The following is a 16,839-nucleotide window of genomic DNA, read 5'->3' as shown; positions in this document are numbered from 1 at the left end:
TCCATTCTGAGGCACAGGGAGCCAGAAAAGCACGCTACATTCTGTGAAAGTATGAGTAAGTACTCATCCTGTTCTTATCCTCTTCCCTGACATGCTGACCACAGTCAGGCAGATCTCAAGAATCTGGGGATGCAGAGGGAATCAGGAGAGTGACCACTTGAAAAATCACACATGAATATAGGCCAACTACTGCATGATTCAAGGTCTTTTCTAGTTTCTCTGTCAGGTTACATCTTCTCCTTATTTTCTCAATATTCAGTCAAACCCACACGTTGATCATTAACCCAGGTGCTGAAAGTTCAATCCGCGCTCACTTTTTATGATGCTATAAAGGCTATTTCTCCATTCACAAGAGCTTTAGTGTACAGATTGTTACCTTTGTGTTAGGACAGCTGGTCTTGAAATGTTCATTGATACAAGAATCTTTCAAAACCAACAGCAATTAAAGGTCCTGACAAATCCCTCCACATTCTGTGCTAGACATGGAAAGATGAGGAGGAGGAGAGGGGCACAGCACACATGCATGAACATCCTTCATCCACCCAGGAATGTTAACCCCGTATCTCATAACCTACAGGTTTTACGTAATACATATGAAAACACTCCATCTAACTGCCTTCCTACTGAGAACTGCAAGTATGATCATGTTTGTAGCACCATAATAATTTTTTTTAAAAGTGAAACAAAGAAAAGCTGCCAACAGAGGAAGGCAACAGAAACATCATTAAAGGTTATAATTGTGTTCAATAAGAGAGGTGGGAAGTGAAGAGAGGAAAAAAAAAGAAAAAGTGAAGTTATCAATGGTGGGGGTGCATTCTTTTTCCTCCCTGAAGGAACTGATACAACAGCAGGAAGAGATAAGGGCGGTAACAGTAGAGGAAAATACATGGTTACATACTGGCAATTTCAAGGTGGGGAGGGAACTAAAGGATGGGGACTCTGCATAGGATCTCATTTCTTCCCAGGACAAAAATCAGCACTGTAGTACAACAACATGTAAAATGACACTGAATTACAATATTCCCTCCCTCTAAGCCTCCTTTTCTTGTTACAGACATTTATACGTGCCTGTACGCTCTCCTAATTTGACCTCTCTCCATGCCCTCGAGACCCCATCTTATCTCCCAGTCTCCTATAGTATGAGCTTGTTTACACTCTGCCATACTGCAAGGGTGTGTGTGTGGGGGTGTTTTGCCAGTATTTGCCCATAGAATTACCACCAATATTCTGCTTATCTGGCTCTGTCTTACTACCTTAATTCTGCAATTGTGGATGTAAGTATTTTATTTCAACTCTTACTTCTCTGCAGGCAACCTTATGACCTTTCATGTAAAAGCAGCTGCCTCTCTCCTCAGCATCTGCTCACATGTATTCAGCAGACACAGATTATTCTTCATCAATCTATTTCTTGGTCAGTGAGGTCAATTCCAGCTTCCCCCATACATTCAGATTATATTTAAATAGAGCATTCTTTAAACATAAAATTGTAACTGCGTGTGCGGACTGTAAACAGTCGCATCTGGGCTTTCCTCACTTCTGTATCTTTCCATTAGTCGTGACAAACTTTGTCTTTCTCCACTCAAATCCAAACAGAATTCTCCCTCAAAGCTCCTCGCTATTAACTCTCTCTGCCTCTCCAATCTTTCCACTGGTTCCCTCTTCTCTGCACATCTTCATCTTCAGCACCTGTGACAAAGTACAATAGAAGAAATCAACTTCCAGCTCTGCTCAGTCAATGACAGCAAGATTCCATTTTTCAGACAAGTATTTCCATGCCTTTTCATGTTATTCTGCAAATTTCAGAGGCTTCTCACATAAACATTTATAAGAACTGTTACAGACTTTGGAATTCTACCTTAAATGTCTCACAAAGATAAAGTTAGGTCATGAAAACTTTCATACAGCTGCCAACCAGGCTGGCAAATTGTCTGTCTCAATAAATACTGACAATTAGAAGGGGCAGAAAGAAATATTTCTTGTTCTGTACTTCAGAACCCAGTCAATTCTGCTATAGTGTCCCACTTCACTAACATTCACAGACTTTGTGGTAAAACATAAAGGGTGGGGAAACTCAGTTGTGTCAAATGGATAATATTAAAAAAATAAAATAATTACAGGAGAAGTAGGAGCAAAGAGTAAAAAAATAAACTATGAAGTCTGAAGATACCTAGCTGAAAAAAAAGCAGTGACAAGAGTAACGGTTTCAGGAGCTATGAAGAGATACTCGGCCCTGTGTTAATTTGAGCTTCTCAGGCAAGGAAATGGTTTAACAATGTTTATTTCTAAAGGTATGACAATATTTTTCTCTTTGGCCAGCTCAAACTCCTGAACAGATCCGATTCAGACTTCCCCTTAAAAGCTACTGTTCACACATTCGTCACATGTGGAGAATTTTGAGTAAGTTACAAATCACTTAGAACTGAATATTATATGGGCAACAGTCATAACATAATTTCAGATTTGATTTCTATGAGGTAATACTAATTTGAACAATCTTTCTTGATCTCCAGAACTCAAAATGCTTCGGAAAGAAGCAGAAGTACTTACTATCTTCAAGTATACACATGGGAAAATGAGTCACTGAAACGCTAAGAATTCTATCAAAGACTACCCAGGAAATAGTCAATGACTGAATCAGAAATAAGACTCAAATCTTGCAGCACTTTGAGCAGGGAAAAGCTAGCATTGCCTGAGAAAAACAGTTCTTCACTCGGGAAAATACAGCAGGTTAAAAACTGTGACTATTTTTAGCAGGCCAGTTCCCCAAAACCTTTCAACGCACGGCCACACAAATGTTTACGCCAGCAGAAGGGAAGGGTTCAAGAGGCCAGAAGGATGGCAGAGTCACCTACTCGCTGTTTGTGGAACCACGGCCCTGCTTGTTGGAATACCCTGTCTCCTACATTCGCCTCCACAGATGAAAGACCAGTCTCATGGGTAGACTCATTTTTTCTTCACATAGCTGAAACAAGCTAACATTTTTGCATTTAGAGTAATTTTCATGCCATCTTGAAGTACTTAACCAACATTTGCTAATTAAATTTCACATCCTTTTGGGAATTTTGCTCATCTTGGTTTTGAGCAAACTAAGTGTGATATAAAGAGTGCAAAGAATTAGATTACAGTCATATAAGGCTTAAACAGAGTTGAAGGATTTTGTTTTTACATCAGCAGCCTTAGTAAATTGAGCTCTGATGTAACTAACCTATGGCAGAACAAGGAAAGCTCTGCCTTACGCAGGGGATCTACAACAAATCACAAAATTAATTCAGGGATATTTATTCAAAGTTTATTCTGGCAAGAAAATGAAGAGTGAAGGGACTGTTTCAGCATTGGTTAGAAAGGCTTTATCCAAAGCGTGATAACAATACTTGTGAATAATTCTTTCTGTGATTCCGCTTTATAAAAAGATAATGAAACTATCTCTTGGGAAAAAACAAACCAAAACAGGCCGTATTTAAGGACCAACCTATCAAACCACAATAACTAGATTTCATGAACTACAGACCTGTATCTGTACCTTCAAGACACAAAGCTCCAACTCACATACAATAACACAAAACTACAAGTTAAGAGTCACATAAAGTAAAACCTTGCAAGTATATTGCTAGATTTGGAAAACAAATCTCCCTAGTAGTATTTTTACTTTGTCAGATAATCATAAATCCATTCAAGCACTCAAGCAAAAACATCAAATTTGCATCTTGGGGAAATGCCACACAAGAAAATTCTAACATGCACATTTCTGACAGATTTCTAAAAATAGCTTCATGGGTAAAACCTCCATATAAGAAGTTATTTATTCAAACTAATAGACACAATAAAAGGCTAAGTATTACTTACCATCTAAAACTCCAATGCTCAGAACATTAACGGGACGATACAAGTTAGGACTGACTTAGTGGTTTAAAAGACTCAAATAAAAGCATTAGACACTTCAAGAACAGTTATTAGTCCTCCAGTCACTGCCTTAATGTCCAATCATCAGCACGGTCATATGACAGTTATTCAGAAAAACAACAATGAAAAAATTTAGTGATAAAGAAGTTTGGGTTCAAACTGATCCATATTAACCCTTCAAGGCTGATGATACAAAGTTCTGCAAAGTATTGTGGAATGGGACGGGATAGTGAGAAAATTAGCTACAGGATCATTACACAGGACAATCTTAAAGATACAGGGTTTTAATTCAAGAACCTACCAGAAGGTTGATGCCTGAGCAGCTTTAAGATAATTTTGCGCTTTAAAACAAAAATTGAAGGAAATACGTTCCAGCTACAATACCCAAGCTTGCAAGTATAAAAAACAGTTAGGCATACTCCCCAAAAGATGAAAGATTCTTTGCATGCTACAAGCAAAAAAATGTTAATAGGTCAACACAAATTAAAGACAATTTAAGTAACGGCTATTTAAACACATTCCAGAATACTGTGCTTCCTGTTTTTGCAGAACACAGGTATCACCCTCAAAGCTCAGGACCTCTTCCACACTTTCTTTAATCTTTTTGCACTGAGTTTTATATTGCAGAATACTCTGAAGCTCATAGTCAAAGCATATGGGCATATGTTATGGGAAACAATTAACATGTTTTCTCCACATTGAGAACAACTAACTCCTGATTCCTCCACAATAATTGCACATGTGCAAATGGCTTTTCTTCTGTGAGAGACATTTAAAATATACCATAAATTCCTGAGAACTTCAATCTCACATGGTTGCACTCCCTCTACAAGGTTATTGACGTAAAAAATTGCTATTTCTATCCCTGCTAGAAATACAGTAAAAAAAAAAAACCCAAACTATAAGGCTGTGTTTTACTAGCAACACTAAGTAACATTCTTTCATTAATTATTAACGTCATATGTATCAAGCCATAAATACAGCAATGGGGGTATTTGAAAAAAATGCTAAGAAATGCCCAAACATCTGAATTTGACCCTTCTAAGACCCTGAAATTTCCACAAGCACACAATATCATCTTATTTCTGAATGTCCAAACCATTAACTCACAATTATGCTATACAGTGTCTGACTCATATTCTACATGACATGGAAGCATGGTATACTTTAATTAGCCAATTACAGAAGTCAAGGAGCATTACAGCAGTCAATTCAAGATGTCACATTTACTCTATACTGCATCAAGATAGTTAAAAAATTAAAATAGGATTTTATACTTCAAATTTTAATAGAAATAAGATGTTCCATTAAGAGACTACCAACTCCTTAAAGTACTTAAGTAATAGCTTTTGGAACATCAGATACTAAGTATTAAAAGAGTACTTAAAAATTATTTTTGTTACCATTCCAAAAGGTGAATATTGGTTACATATTTGCATATGTATTTACAACCAAACTGTTGCCAAATCTCAGGATCACATTGTTATACTATATATATATATTCATAAAGATGAATCTTTACATAACAGGTTCTATCTCTCCTGCTAGGTAACTACAAATACAAATAGAATTTGTGCTCTACCAAAATGAGGTCACTCAAATTCAGCTGACAAGATACTCTTCTCCAGGAAATTCTATTTTAATCTCTCCTGTAATTTATGAGCTTAAAGAAAAGTTGCTCATATATAGTATCAAGACACAGGCTATACACAACTTGGCTATATTATATGGGGGATCATAACAGGAAAAACTAAGGCTATGTTAACATCTTAGGAAGTTTCTTATCAGCTACCTACTTGCCTCACAAAAAAAAAAAAAAAAAAGAGGGGTACTGAGCACATACATGTCCAAAACAAGTGCCTATTTTCAGCAGCTACTTACCAGTTAACATGTTAAGATACTGGGGTACAGAGAATCCCTGAGGGAAGAAACCTCCAGAGTTTTATCAAGGATTAGCATTTACTGATTCTGAAGGAACTTATCCAGCTCTCTTCTGCCAAGGAGAGTCACAATAACACCAAAACTATCCAAAAGAGGTAGGTGGAAGTCCTCCATTCAAGAATGGAAATGAAGGATGTAAACATTTCCTTGACTAAAAGTACCACTAAGCAACGACTTAAATCAAAGAAGGGTACAAACCTTACATGTTTTTTTGGTTTTATGAGTGTATCACAGAAAAGTAGACAGTTTGTATTCTAAAAGACATTTAAAACATATTTTGGTTTCCCTAGCAATACCAGATTCTCATTCCTCGTTGCCCCAAGATAGCAAATAGCATGCAATTAATGTACACCACAGAAAATTTTCATGAGCCAAAGACCAGAAACCAAATCTGCAGAGTTGAATGTCCAAAGCAAACCCTACAAAGTCCAAAAGCTTCATAGATAAGGTCTCTCATTCACAAGGGAGACAGCTTTTTCTGAGATAACTGCAGCAGTTCCCAAACACCAGACATCTATCTTACCCCTTTTGAAGGGCCCCATCTAACCCTGCCACTGGGGTAATTCAACTGGTTACGAAACATCAACTGAAGCATTCAAACTGCACCCACAAAACTGTAAGGTGAAACAGAAACCAACCCAAGTATGCTCCAATGTACCAGTCTGCAGCATGCAAGAGGTTCAAGAGGTGCTGCGCAAACAGCGGTGGCAAGAACTATGACAACCTTCCTCGGCAAGTCATCCTCACTCGTGAGTCAGTGCCCCACAACTCACTGAGATTTACTTGAACTTACCAATTTCCTCCCATTTTACCTGATTTAGAAATAGCTACGATGATGTCAAACTTCATATATATCATACACTATGCATAAAATATTCTTTCAAAACAGCAATTTTTGCTTCTCCATCTTGGACTGAAAGCATAGGCACTTTAAAAAAAGCTACAGCCCATGAATTTATTCCTCCACTGTTAATCTGTTTGTAGGTAAAACTGCTTCTGACATCATCTAACATGGAAGAAATTATGTGGTCATAGTTTTAAGCTTCCAACTTCTTGTAGTTCATTCATTATCAATAGCACATCTGTAGTGGCAGCTTTTTAAAGCAGCTTTGGTTTGGAAGAGGAAATATAACTTGACTAATCCATACTGACTAAATCCATAGCTCCACAAACTATGACATATTATAAGAGAAACCACATACTATAAAGAGGGGTTCAGGACAACCTAAGTAGCAGGCTCATCATTTTCCTCAGTTGACTGGGTTCAGATAAAATCAAGTCTATATTTTAGCTAAAAATACAATAAGGTTAAAATAAGATTTTTTTTTTTACTGTACGTAAGAGCAATTCCTGTACTTATTCACACAGTCTACAGGAAATGCAACAGGGCCTTCTCGAAACCAAGTTTATTGTTACTACATTCAAGATTAAGCTTGAGATGTCCTACTTCACAGGGAATGCAACAATATATAAAAATGTAACTCCTAACTGAGGCTCACACAATAGCCTCTAGGTCACAGAAAATGACAAAGAGCAGAAGAGATCTTGAACTATGAATGGTATAAGTAAACCTTTGTATCTGTGAAAAAAACCAAAAACAACCAAACAACAGAACTTCAAGGTTCTAGATAGGCATAAGTCCGACCTTTGAGACCATAGTGAAATCCATTTGGATTAATGGTTGGACTTGATGATCTTAAAGGTCCTTTCCAACCTAGTGATTCTGTGATTCTGTGATCAGCACCTATAGAAATAATGGCTATAATGGAACAGGTAAGGGACCACATTTATTAAGAAAGGTTTTGGGAATAACATTCCAAGAAAACTAAACCATGAAATTACACGGATTATATGGGAAAACTCCCACCTTCCAGACATCATCTCTGTCAATACAGTATTTCAGATAGCATAAAAACAGAAACAAGAGGTGAAGAATATGAACCTGAGACAAAACTCTAGAGTGGATAACCAAGTATGTACAATTTAAAAAATTTAAACCAACAATTGTTGTTCTCCCCCCCAAACTACTACTAATGAGGTGAATAATACAGCTGAACAGTAAGAATATACCTATCTAGTTTCCTGAACAGCACTTGAACTTGTAATGAACTTACATGGGCTTAACTCTCTAACATCGACAAACAGGACAGGAATCAGTAGGTTTCCTAGTTGATTTATATTCACATTTGTTAGACATCTGCCTTGAAACATGAATGTATTTTAATCCATTTCAGAGAGCATCCACTTTTCAAAGCAGCCCCAGGTTCTGCCCAGGAACCGCACAGGCAACGGCCCAGCGGACGCTCCACGCAGATTGTGTGGGCTGTGCCCCGCAGCCAGGGAACACTACTGTGGCTGTTTTCAACTCTCGACAGGACTCTGACTTCATGAAGACTACAAAGAATTAACCAAATGCACTTTCCCTGCAGCACGGCATAAGGCACAACTGAACGTATGGCACGAGTGAAGGTATTAAAAAAGATATCGTACTAGTTTAAGCATATTTTATACTTTACCTCATCCTTTTTCGTTTACAGGTGTTCCTTCCCCTCACCATCTTTGTGACTATATTTTCAGTTTCAGTTTTACCCAAGACTAGTCACTCAGCATGCACAGAATTTTTAAGTCCTGGTCAACAGTTTGTCCAGGTAATCGGTCTTGCATAAAAACTTAATTTCTGAATTTTTTGTTGCTGAGTTATGAACAATAGGATTTTTCAGAGATGGCTGATGCACCTTTGCACCAATACAGTGTCTTAATTTTGCAATACCCTTTGTAATCATAAGCAGGTGAAGTTACCTCAAAACCACATAGACCAACATCTTCCTTAAGCGTGAAGAAAAAAACCTGCCTATCAAATCAGTGTGGGAGTGGCAACATTACACAAGTGGTTTAGACATGAAGCTATTCAAGGACATAAACATCTCTCTTCAGATACTGGGAGGAAACATAGCTCCTAGCTAAGATTCAGCCTTCTGTATGTACACCAACTCACTAAACTTAAGCCCCAGTAGGCCCAGACTGTGGTAGTCATTTAACAGATGGTGGATAAACACTGAACTAGCAGGGAAGAGGAAGGGAACATCACAAAACAGCATTACTAGATGGAGAATCATTGAAGGAGAGAGAAACTAAAATGGAAGATATATTCAGCACGTTCCTGGCTATTTGCATAATTTAGAAATAGCACAAAGTAAATATTTACAGACAGCAGTCCTGCATAGGTCGGAATTTTTGTCTGGAACATTTACGGTAGAGAGACAAGGTAACACGTTCAGTTAAAAGCTTGTCATCCGAAACACTGATTCAGATTTGACTAAAGAACATAAATGACTTGAAGAGTTCAAGACTGGCATCCAGGAAACGTTTGTTTGCATTATGAAACCCTTGTCTCGTTACTAGTCTGTTCTTAAGATTGTACTGTGTTGCAGTGCACCTGCATGAGGCTTAGATCCCCTCCAGCTTAAACAATTGTTAAAATCTTAAATTTAAGTAGCTACGCACGCTAGAACTCTGAATAATATTTTTGATCATGCAAGAAGACATTAAAACCATTTTCTAGGCAAGTACAAAAGAAGAGGAATAAAACATTTAACCAAAATTTTGGCTTTGAAAGATTAAGTTAAATGCCAATATTAAGAACATAATACAGAAAAAAAAAATTCTCTAATATGGAAGAGTTTTTCAGTTGCTTTTATGCATTTAACAGTAGTTGAAGCAGTGTCAGCTTCCCTTCCCTGTGAGCATCTCTCACTCATGCTGTAACTGAGAAATTAAATAACTCAGAAGATGCAGTTAGAGAACACAAGAACTGTGGAAGGAGACTAGAGCGAGGAAATTGAAAGGAAGCTTTACAGTCTGTCCCTACCACAACCACAGTTTTTGAGAGAGTTTTCTAGATCCCTTTAGATCACAATAAAAAACATGTATGCCCAGAAAGAGCAACTGAAATGTGTGGCTATAGGAGATAAAATATATTTAAAATGAATCATCAGCAGCACAACATAGAAAAGTGAATATACTCCAATTTTCTGCATGTAATGTCAATCTGGAGAGTTACTTTTAATTGATTTGTACAATAACTAACAAGCTAGAGAGAAGTAACACTTGTGGAAGCAAACACTTGTAATATCCTCTCCACACATTAAAAAAATGCCCATTATAACTCAGAGAAAAGTCTTCAAAATACTATTCCTTCCCACATTTCAGTAACAAATTTAGGTGTTTAACGACCACTATCAGACAGTATATTTCAAACAGGCAAATCATAGTGCACGTAAAGCATAACAGAACTTTTTTTTTTCCTTAGCGGCCTATACTATATCACATAGAAAAACGATGTCAAGAAAAAAATTAACCATGCTTTCACAAAAAGGGTGACTGTAGTTGGCTTGTTTCCTCTGAACTTCTGAATCCTTGTGATAAGCATGAAGGTCTTTCATCCCCCAACACAAGACACTAGATTTCAGATAACTAGAAATCCACTTCAAATATTACATACCTTCCTTTCCAAATGTCAAGGTTGTTTAGTTAATCATGAATAGCAACATTCTGCAGAATAAAATTCCAGTGCAAAATGCAACAGATCTGCATGGTCCTTCTGGGCAGTGACACAATGCTATGTGTCCACTTATTCAGGTACTTAAGCTGTGCCCATGTCCATCCTACTTACCACAATAATGGTGTTTTTTGTAATAGCACCATTTTGCCCCCTTAAATCATACTGCCTAGGATAAAAATCCCTACCTGAGCTCTAGCAGTTCATAACTATAATACTATACATAAAAATACTGCGTAATACAAGAATGTTGCCACAAAATCAAGTATTCAGAACTAGACATCCCCTTCTCATTGTAATAAGTTACCCTTTTTCTTTTTTTATGTTCCTAGGTTACACCAACATTTACAGTCACGAAAAGGTAAAACACTTGTTAAGACCATGTCTGTGAAATAAGAAGCAGGTTTTGGACAACAACAAATTCTTCAGACTACCTGCTTGCTTACTTGAGCCTGTCCAACACTAACAGTACATATGTCCATCCAGAACCTTGTCTAACTGCAACCGAGTTGATACCCACAGATTTTATAAGTACAGAAAAATCAGTAAGTACAAAGCTCTTTACCATCAAGTCAGAATAATTCTAGAAAAAGCCACTTCCATTGTGTCCTCCAGCAGCCCGGAGATGACAGAAGCTGGGGATGTTTACAGGTCCTATATGAATAATTCAGCGTCAGCATCAGCAGCAACTCCCCACCACTGACAACCTCAACGTGAGGTTGGAGCAGGCGGCCGCGATGCACCTCCAACACGCGAGCTCTGAAAGCAGGACATCTTCAGCAACTAACGAGCGTCCAAGTGGCCGATTTTAAAGAACTGGCACTTTTTTTTTCTTTTCTTTTTTTTAACTTGCACTTCTCCTACCTACAGGACAAGGATCAACACCCAACACACCGAGGCTCTGGGATTTTTCCAAAAACTTCCCTGCAAGGGCCATCTCTCACGGCCACGCACCGTCCCCTCCAGACCTTCCCGCAGACAAACAGCGTAAATGGAGAAAAAAACCCGCGGGCACCGGGCACCCCCCGGCCCAGCCCCAGCCCACACCTGATCCACCCACCTCCCTCACCCCCGGCAGCTCCCCCAAGGATCCCCTTCCCAGCTCAACACCACTCCCCCGGGACGAGAGCGGCTCTCTCTCCGGTGAGGAGGGAGGAGGAAGGGATGGCCGGGGCCCCCGCCTCTTCCCCCTCCTCCTCCTCCTCCTCCTCCTCCTCACAGCGGAGGTGCTAGGCCCCGCTGTCCCACCAGGCCGCGCCGCCCCCCTGCGCCGCCCCGCCGGGCCCCCTGCCCTTACCGACGGCGCGGCGCTGAGGCGGCCCGGGCGGCAGACTCTGGCAGGGCTGGACGGTCGCGGCGTCTCACCTCAACCTCAGCGCCACCGCCACCGCCATCTTGCCTCCCCTCCCCCGGCTCGGTGGGCTCCGCCCCCTCTCACCAGGTCCTGGCAGCTACTGAACAAACGGCGGTGCCACAGCTCGGTGGTTTCTACCGGCCGCGGGGGCTCGCCCCTTCCTCCCGCCATGCTGGTGCAGAGAGCTGCCCAGGCAGCGCCAGCCTGTGAGAAGCCATGGGCGGCCCGGCGGTAAGAGGGCGGTCTGCCTATGCTCCTTCCAGGACCCGCTAGCCGGTTGCGGCGGGGAAGGGTTCCCTCCCCCTCCCCGCTGAGGGGGCTGGGGGTGGTGGCCGCCATGAGGCGAGCGGGGGCCCGTTACCCCCGGCAGCGGCTGCCGGTGGGCGCTGCTGAGGGGCTCGGCCCGGCGGCTCTGTCAGTGGTGTTACTGACCGAAGGGGTAGGAACGCGGGAGAACCACAGCGCCTCGCTCTCCCCCGCCGCATTACGGGCAAATCGATACAAGTTTATAATAATTGATAACGGGCCCGGCGCGGAGGGCACCCGTGGAGCCAGCAGGCCGCGGCGGTGCCAATGAATGGGGCCTCTGGAGCCGCGGGCGCCTCAGAGCGGAGGGGCGGGAACCCGTCCCGGGCCCGGAGCATCGCCCGAGGGGTGGCCGGCCCCCGCCGTGCCCCTCCCGCCCCCCGGGCTGCCGCACCTCCGCCGGGGCCCGACGGGCTCCTGCGCTGTCACTGACCGTGCTTCTAGCGACGAACGACTTCTGAAACGCGTGAGAGAGGTTTAAAATCTCAAATGTCTTTTTATTCCCCCTGCATCCCCCCGAATGAAGAATATGTAAATTGTTCCCTGATTTTTCAATAAGGTATTTAAAATCTGCATGGTGTTTTACCTGCAAATATGTACTTCTAGGTGTTCTAAGACCACAAATGAATCTCTTACCAGGTTTACTATGGGGAAAAAAAAAGATACCATTAAACAAGATTAAATTACCTCATTGGTGTTACAATTTCTATTAAATACAAGAAGACGTATCGCACATTTGCAGGATGTGTGTCCACGCAATTATTTACTCAGACTAATAACGCAGGCACTCACCCTGTTGCAAAGAGGGTTACTTATAAAATATGTATTGTACTAAATATGTAGTTATTACAGTAGCTGAGTTCCACTCAGTTAAGTGCTACTTTTAAGGTGACATGACACATCTCCAGGCTGAAGTGTTTGCAGTCTTTAATCCCAACACATGCCGATGACTACCTCTATTCACCTGGAAGTTAAAAGTGTCCAAACAAAAGTCTGTGAAGACATGCATACTTTTTTGTGAGGTCTTAGCTGCTCTTCAGATATTGAATTCCTCTGAGTTGCTTTCCCTATTTTATTCTTTAAACCTCCCGAGCTAACATCACTGTTGCTGAACTAACACACTTGTCTTCCATATTGCCTGTTTGTCTTGAAAAGCAAAGTTTCCAAGCCATCGTGTATCCTATTGGCTTCTTCATGTTTATTTTACTACTTCCTGTCTCCTTTTGGTCTGCAGCCTTCTCCAATGGTTGACTTCACTTCTAAGACGTATCCAAACGTTGGGGGTTTTTTTTCCCCCTCGCAGCCACACTCGGGATAGCCAGCAGATTTGCAGATAGCAGAACATGTCTGAAGATAAGCTCCTCCTGCCCTGCATTTGAGGTTTCCCTTAACCCACGTCTCTTCCACAGTAGTACAGCGCAGGGATAAAAGGTACTACACGCTGAAAAGCTCAACTTTGATCACTCTTAGTTATTATTTCTTAACGTACCAGCAGGGTCACCTGCTGCACTGCAAGGCCCGGGCAATGAAGGTTCTCCCCATGGAAACGGCCCGCGTTCAAGCCCCGCCGGCGGGACCCCGCTCCCCGGCTGGGACCCTGCCAAGCCTGGCGAGGGTGGCGCGGCAAGAGGCGTCCCGGTGTGCCCCTCCTCCCGGGCAGCCCTGGGGCGGCAGAGCCGGGGCACGTTCCCGTGGCTGCGGCCAAGCGGCCCCGCCCCGAGGCGGGGAAGAGAGGGGAGGGGTGTGTGGGGAACCTTTTCGTGGCCCGGAACCTTCCTGCCGCCCCTCCCGTTTCCTGACGGAGCAGCGCGGAAGGGTCGCGGTGCCCGTCGCTATGTCAGCTGGGCCATGGGGCTGGGGGCTGGCGGTGCTGGCGCTGCTGGCGCTGCTGCTCGCGCTGCTGCTCGGTGGCGCGCGCCGTCTGCGGCGCCGTTACGCGGCCGACGGCGCTGGCGCCTCCCTGAGGGGAAGGGCGGCGGCGCGGGCAGATGGCGTCCGCGCGTTGCTTGTGACGGCGCACCCTGATGACGAAGCGATGTTCTTCGCCCCCACGGTGCTCGGCTTGGGCAGGGTCGGCGCCCGCGCCGCGGTGCTGTGCTGCTCCGCAGGTGAGGGAGGACGCGCCGGGAACGGCGGGGCACCCACCCTCAAGGTGCCGCTGCGGCCGCCCCTAGAGGCTGGGCTTCCCGCCCGTGACGTAATGGGAAGGCCGCCATGGTCTCCTGCCATGTGTGGCCTCGTGCTGTGACGCCAGCTCCGGGCTGTGACGACGTGGCAGCGCCTTGGAGCAGCGAGCGGTAGTTGCGCTGTGGGGGCGACCCCCGCTCTGCTGTGACGTTGCATGTGATGTCACTGTGATGCCACACACGATGTCATTGCTCTGCTGAACCTTGCGGTCCTCTAGGCCTGTGCTGATCATGTGGCACTGCTGTGAACTACCTGTGCAGTGGACGAGGTGCTTTGCCATCCACCTGCAGTTCGATGGCATGGTTCTGGGTCGAAGCACACTGTTGTAACATCCTGCTCTCCCTGGAGAGCCGCCGCGCATGGGCGACTTTGGTCAGAATGTTGCTTTCTGCAGAGTTTCTGCAGCTACTGTCGGTTACAAAATCTCCCTCTGTATCTGAACCTCCTGCAGAGGTTTCACAATCCAATCTCATATTGCAGCACTGAGGTGCTTTCGAACTGTGTGGAAGTGTCAGTAAGTTGTAAAAAGGTGCTGTTTAGCACAGCCTTTCTGCATCTCATAATTCTGTCTTGTAGAGGACTTGCTTGGATGATCCAGTTTTAATGTCATCATGATACATTCGCTGTAACACATCTAAAAATAGCAGTTGCATAACAATCCAATCACAGAAAAATAGGCCTGAAGGGAAGCTGAGGTCATGTTGTCCATCAGTCGACCCAAAGGCAGCATCAATGTGTCTTCATTTGCTGCAGACAAATGTCTAGTTTGTTCTTAAGAACCTCTAGGGAGGATCCTCAGCCTGTGCGGTCTGTGTCAGTGCTGCATTAGCTTTTCTTCAAATCACTTTTTCCTGAATCATTGGTGTAATTTAAGCTTGTTTGTTTATTTTGCCTATCTGCCATGAACATGGAAGTCAGAGTATCCCTTTGTAGCAATGTACATATTTTAACGCTGTTATCTGCCTCTCTTGTCTTATCGTCTCCAGACTAAACAATCCCATTTCTTGTAATCTTTCCTCATAGATCATGTTTTCTAAACCTCTGATCATTCTTATCACTCTCCTTTGGATTCTTACAGTTGGTTTGGATCTTTTTGGAAGTGATCAAAAACTGGAAGCAGTACTCCCACTGAGGCCTTTCTGGGATTGAATAGAACGGAAAGATTCTCTCAGACTGCAGTGTTTCCCAGGACAAGAATTTTTCATGGCACGTGACACTCTTGTCTTTTGTTCTTCTTGTGACCTACTAAAGCTCCAAAATTTTTTTTCTGCAGAACTGATACCTTATCAGTTATTACATTGTTCAGTTTTTTGTGCATAAGAAACAACCTCATTTTAATTGATCTTTCAGACCATACTGCTATACCAGAACTCACGAGCCTGTGGTGAAAACGAAATTTTTTTTTTTTATGTTTGTTGAGAAGAGTATCTTAGGCTACAAACATTTACACTGACAGGTACTTACATGTGGGAAAAGGGCCCTCTCTGTTTTTGAAAGCTCCAGCTAGTTCACTGCCAACTTTTCTGTTCTTTGTTCTCAAAGCTTTTTGTCATAACACCATCTAGGTGAGAAGACAGAGATTAAGCTATTGTTGAAGTCCAGCAGTGTAATGGCTTTACTGATCACTCTATACCTCCCATTCAAGATTTAGTGCAGAGCTTTCAGTTGTCTTTGCTGAGGGACAAAGGTCTGCGGATACCATTTGGCTTTTTCACAGCTACGGAGAGATTACTAAAGTGCAACTCTGCCATTTCAGTTTTGGGGATTAATACTCTCCTGCTATTAGAGAACTTTCCAAAGAAGTGTTGTGTTTCTGTTTATTTTGTTAAATTTTCTTTTTCTTTACTCATGATACAGTGACATGAAACATTCAGTATGTTTGACACCGCCATGTACTTTCTTGCATGTCTTCATAACAGGACTAGCAGCCCATATAGGAGCGTACATTCACTGAGCTCATAGATTTTTCTGTGCCTCTTACTAGTCTTTTGGGCAGTTCAGATGGTTCATTCTCTCATTGTTTATATGATTGATGATAAATGAATTGATCAAAGACTGCAAGTCGTAACACTGAGGCAAAATCAGTACTTGGAAACCATCATACTTGCAGTTTTTAGTTATCAATCAAAATGACTTAGAAATTAATTAGAATTATAGCACTGCGGGGAAAAAAAATCAGTCTTTTCCACACTGAATAATCTTCAGTTGAAATAATAACTCAGTATAAACGTGCTTTGCTCTCTGTAGTAACTGACTCTCTATTGTGAGTGCTTCATGGATAATGTCCAGCAGCATCAGCTATTCAGCTGTTTATGCTCTCAATAGCTGCCCATTTTTTCTTGTTAGCATTTATATATTCCTGATGTCCTGACACATTTCTCAAGCTGTGGAACATGGATCTGTTCCTTTGAGTTCAGTAGAAGTTAGGTATTTTGCAAACAGTGGTACTATTTGGATAAAACATCACCTGCAGTCAGCTATTACACTGCATTGCAAAGGATATGTTATCTTGAAACACTACTGTTGTTAATGGCCTTGCAAAAAACTAGTCTCAAATAAGTTCCTCTGCACACATGTAATCTGTCTAGTGAAG

General features: G+C 42.3%; 1 protein-coding gene across 1 annotated transcript in view; it reads left to right on the top strand.

The window, feature by feature from the left end:
* Positions 1 to 13,810: 13,810 nt before the first annotated feature.
* The window catches only part of PIGL (phosphatidylinositol glycan anchor biosynthesis class L), a gene marked incomplete at its 3' end in the record, with an annotated part of 63,306 nt that continues 60,277 nt past the window's right edge, over positions 13,811 to 16,839 (top strand). Inside the window, exon 1 of the mRNA XM_082008425.1 lies at positions 13,811 to 14,167. Coding sequence (XP_081864551.1) covers positions 13,894 to 14,167 — 274 coding nt within the window. The 5' untranslated portion in view covers positions 13,811 to 13,893. The remainder of the gene's footprint in view (positions 14,168 to 16,839) is intronic.

The sequence above is a fragment of the Phaethon aethereus genome (genome assembly GCF_964289735.1).
Source record: "Phaethon aethereus genome assembly, chromosome: 19".
Classification (NCBI taxonomy): Eukaryota; Metazoa; Chordata; class Aves; order Phaethontiformes; family Phaethontidae; genus Phaethon; species Phaethon aethereus.
The sequence above is the reverse complement of the archived record's forward strand: the minus strand, read 5'-3'. Positions and strand labels throughout refer to the sequence as shown.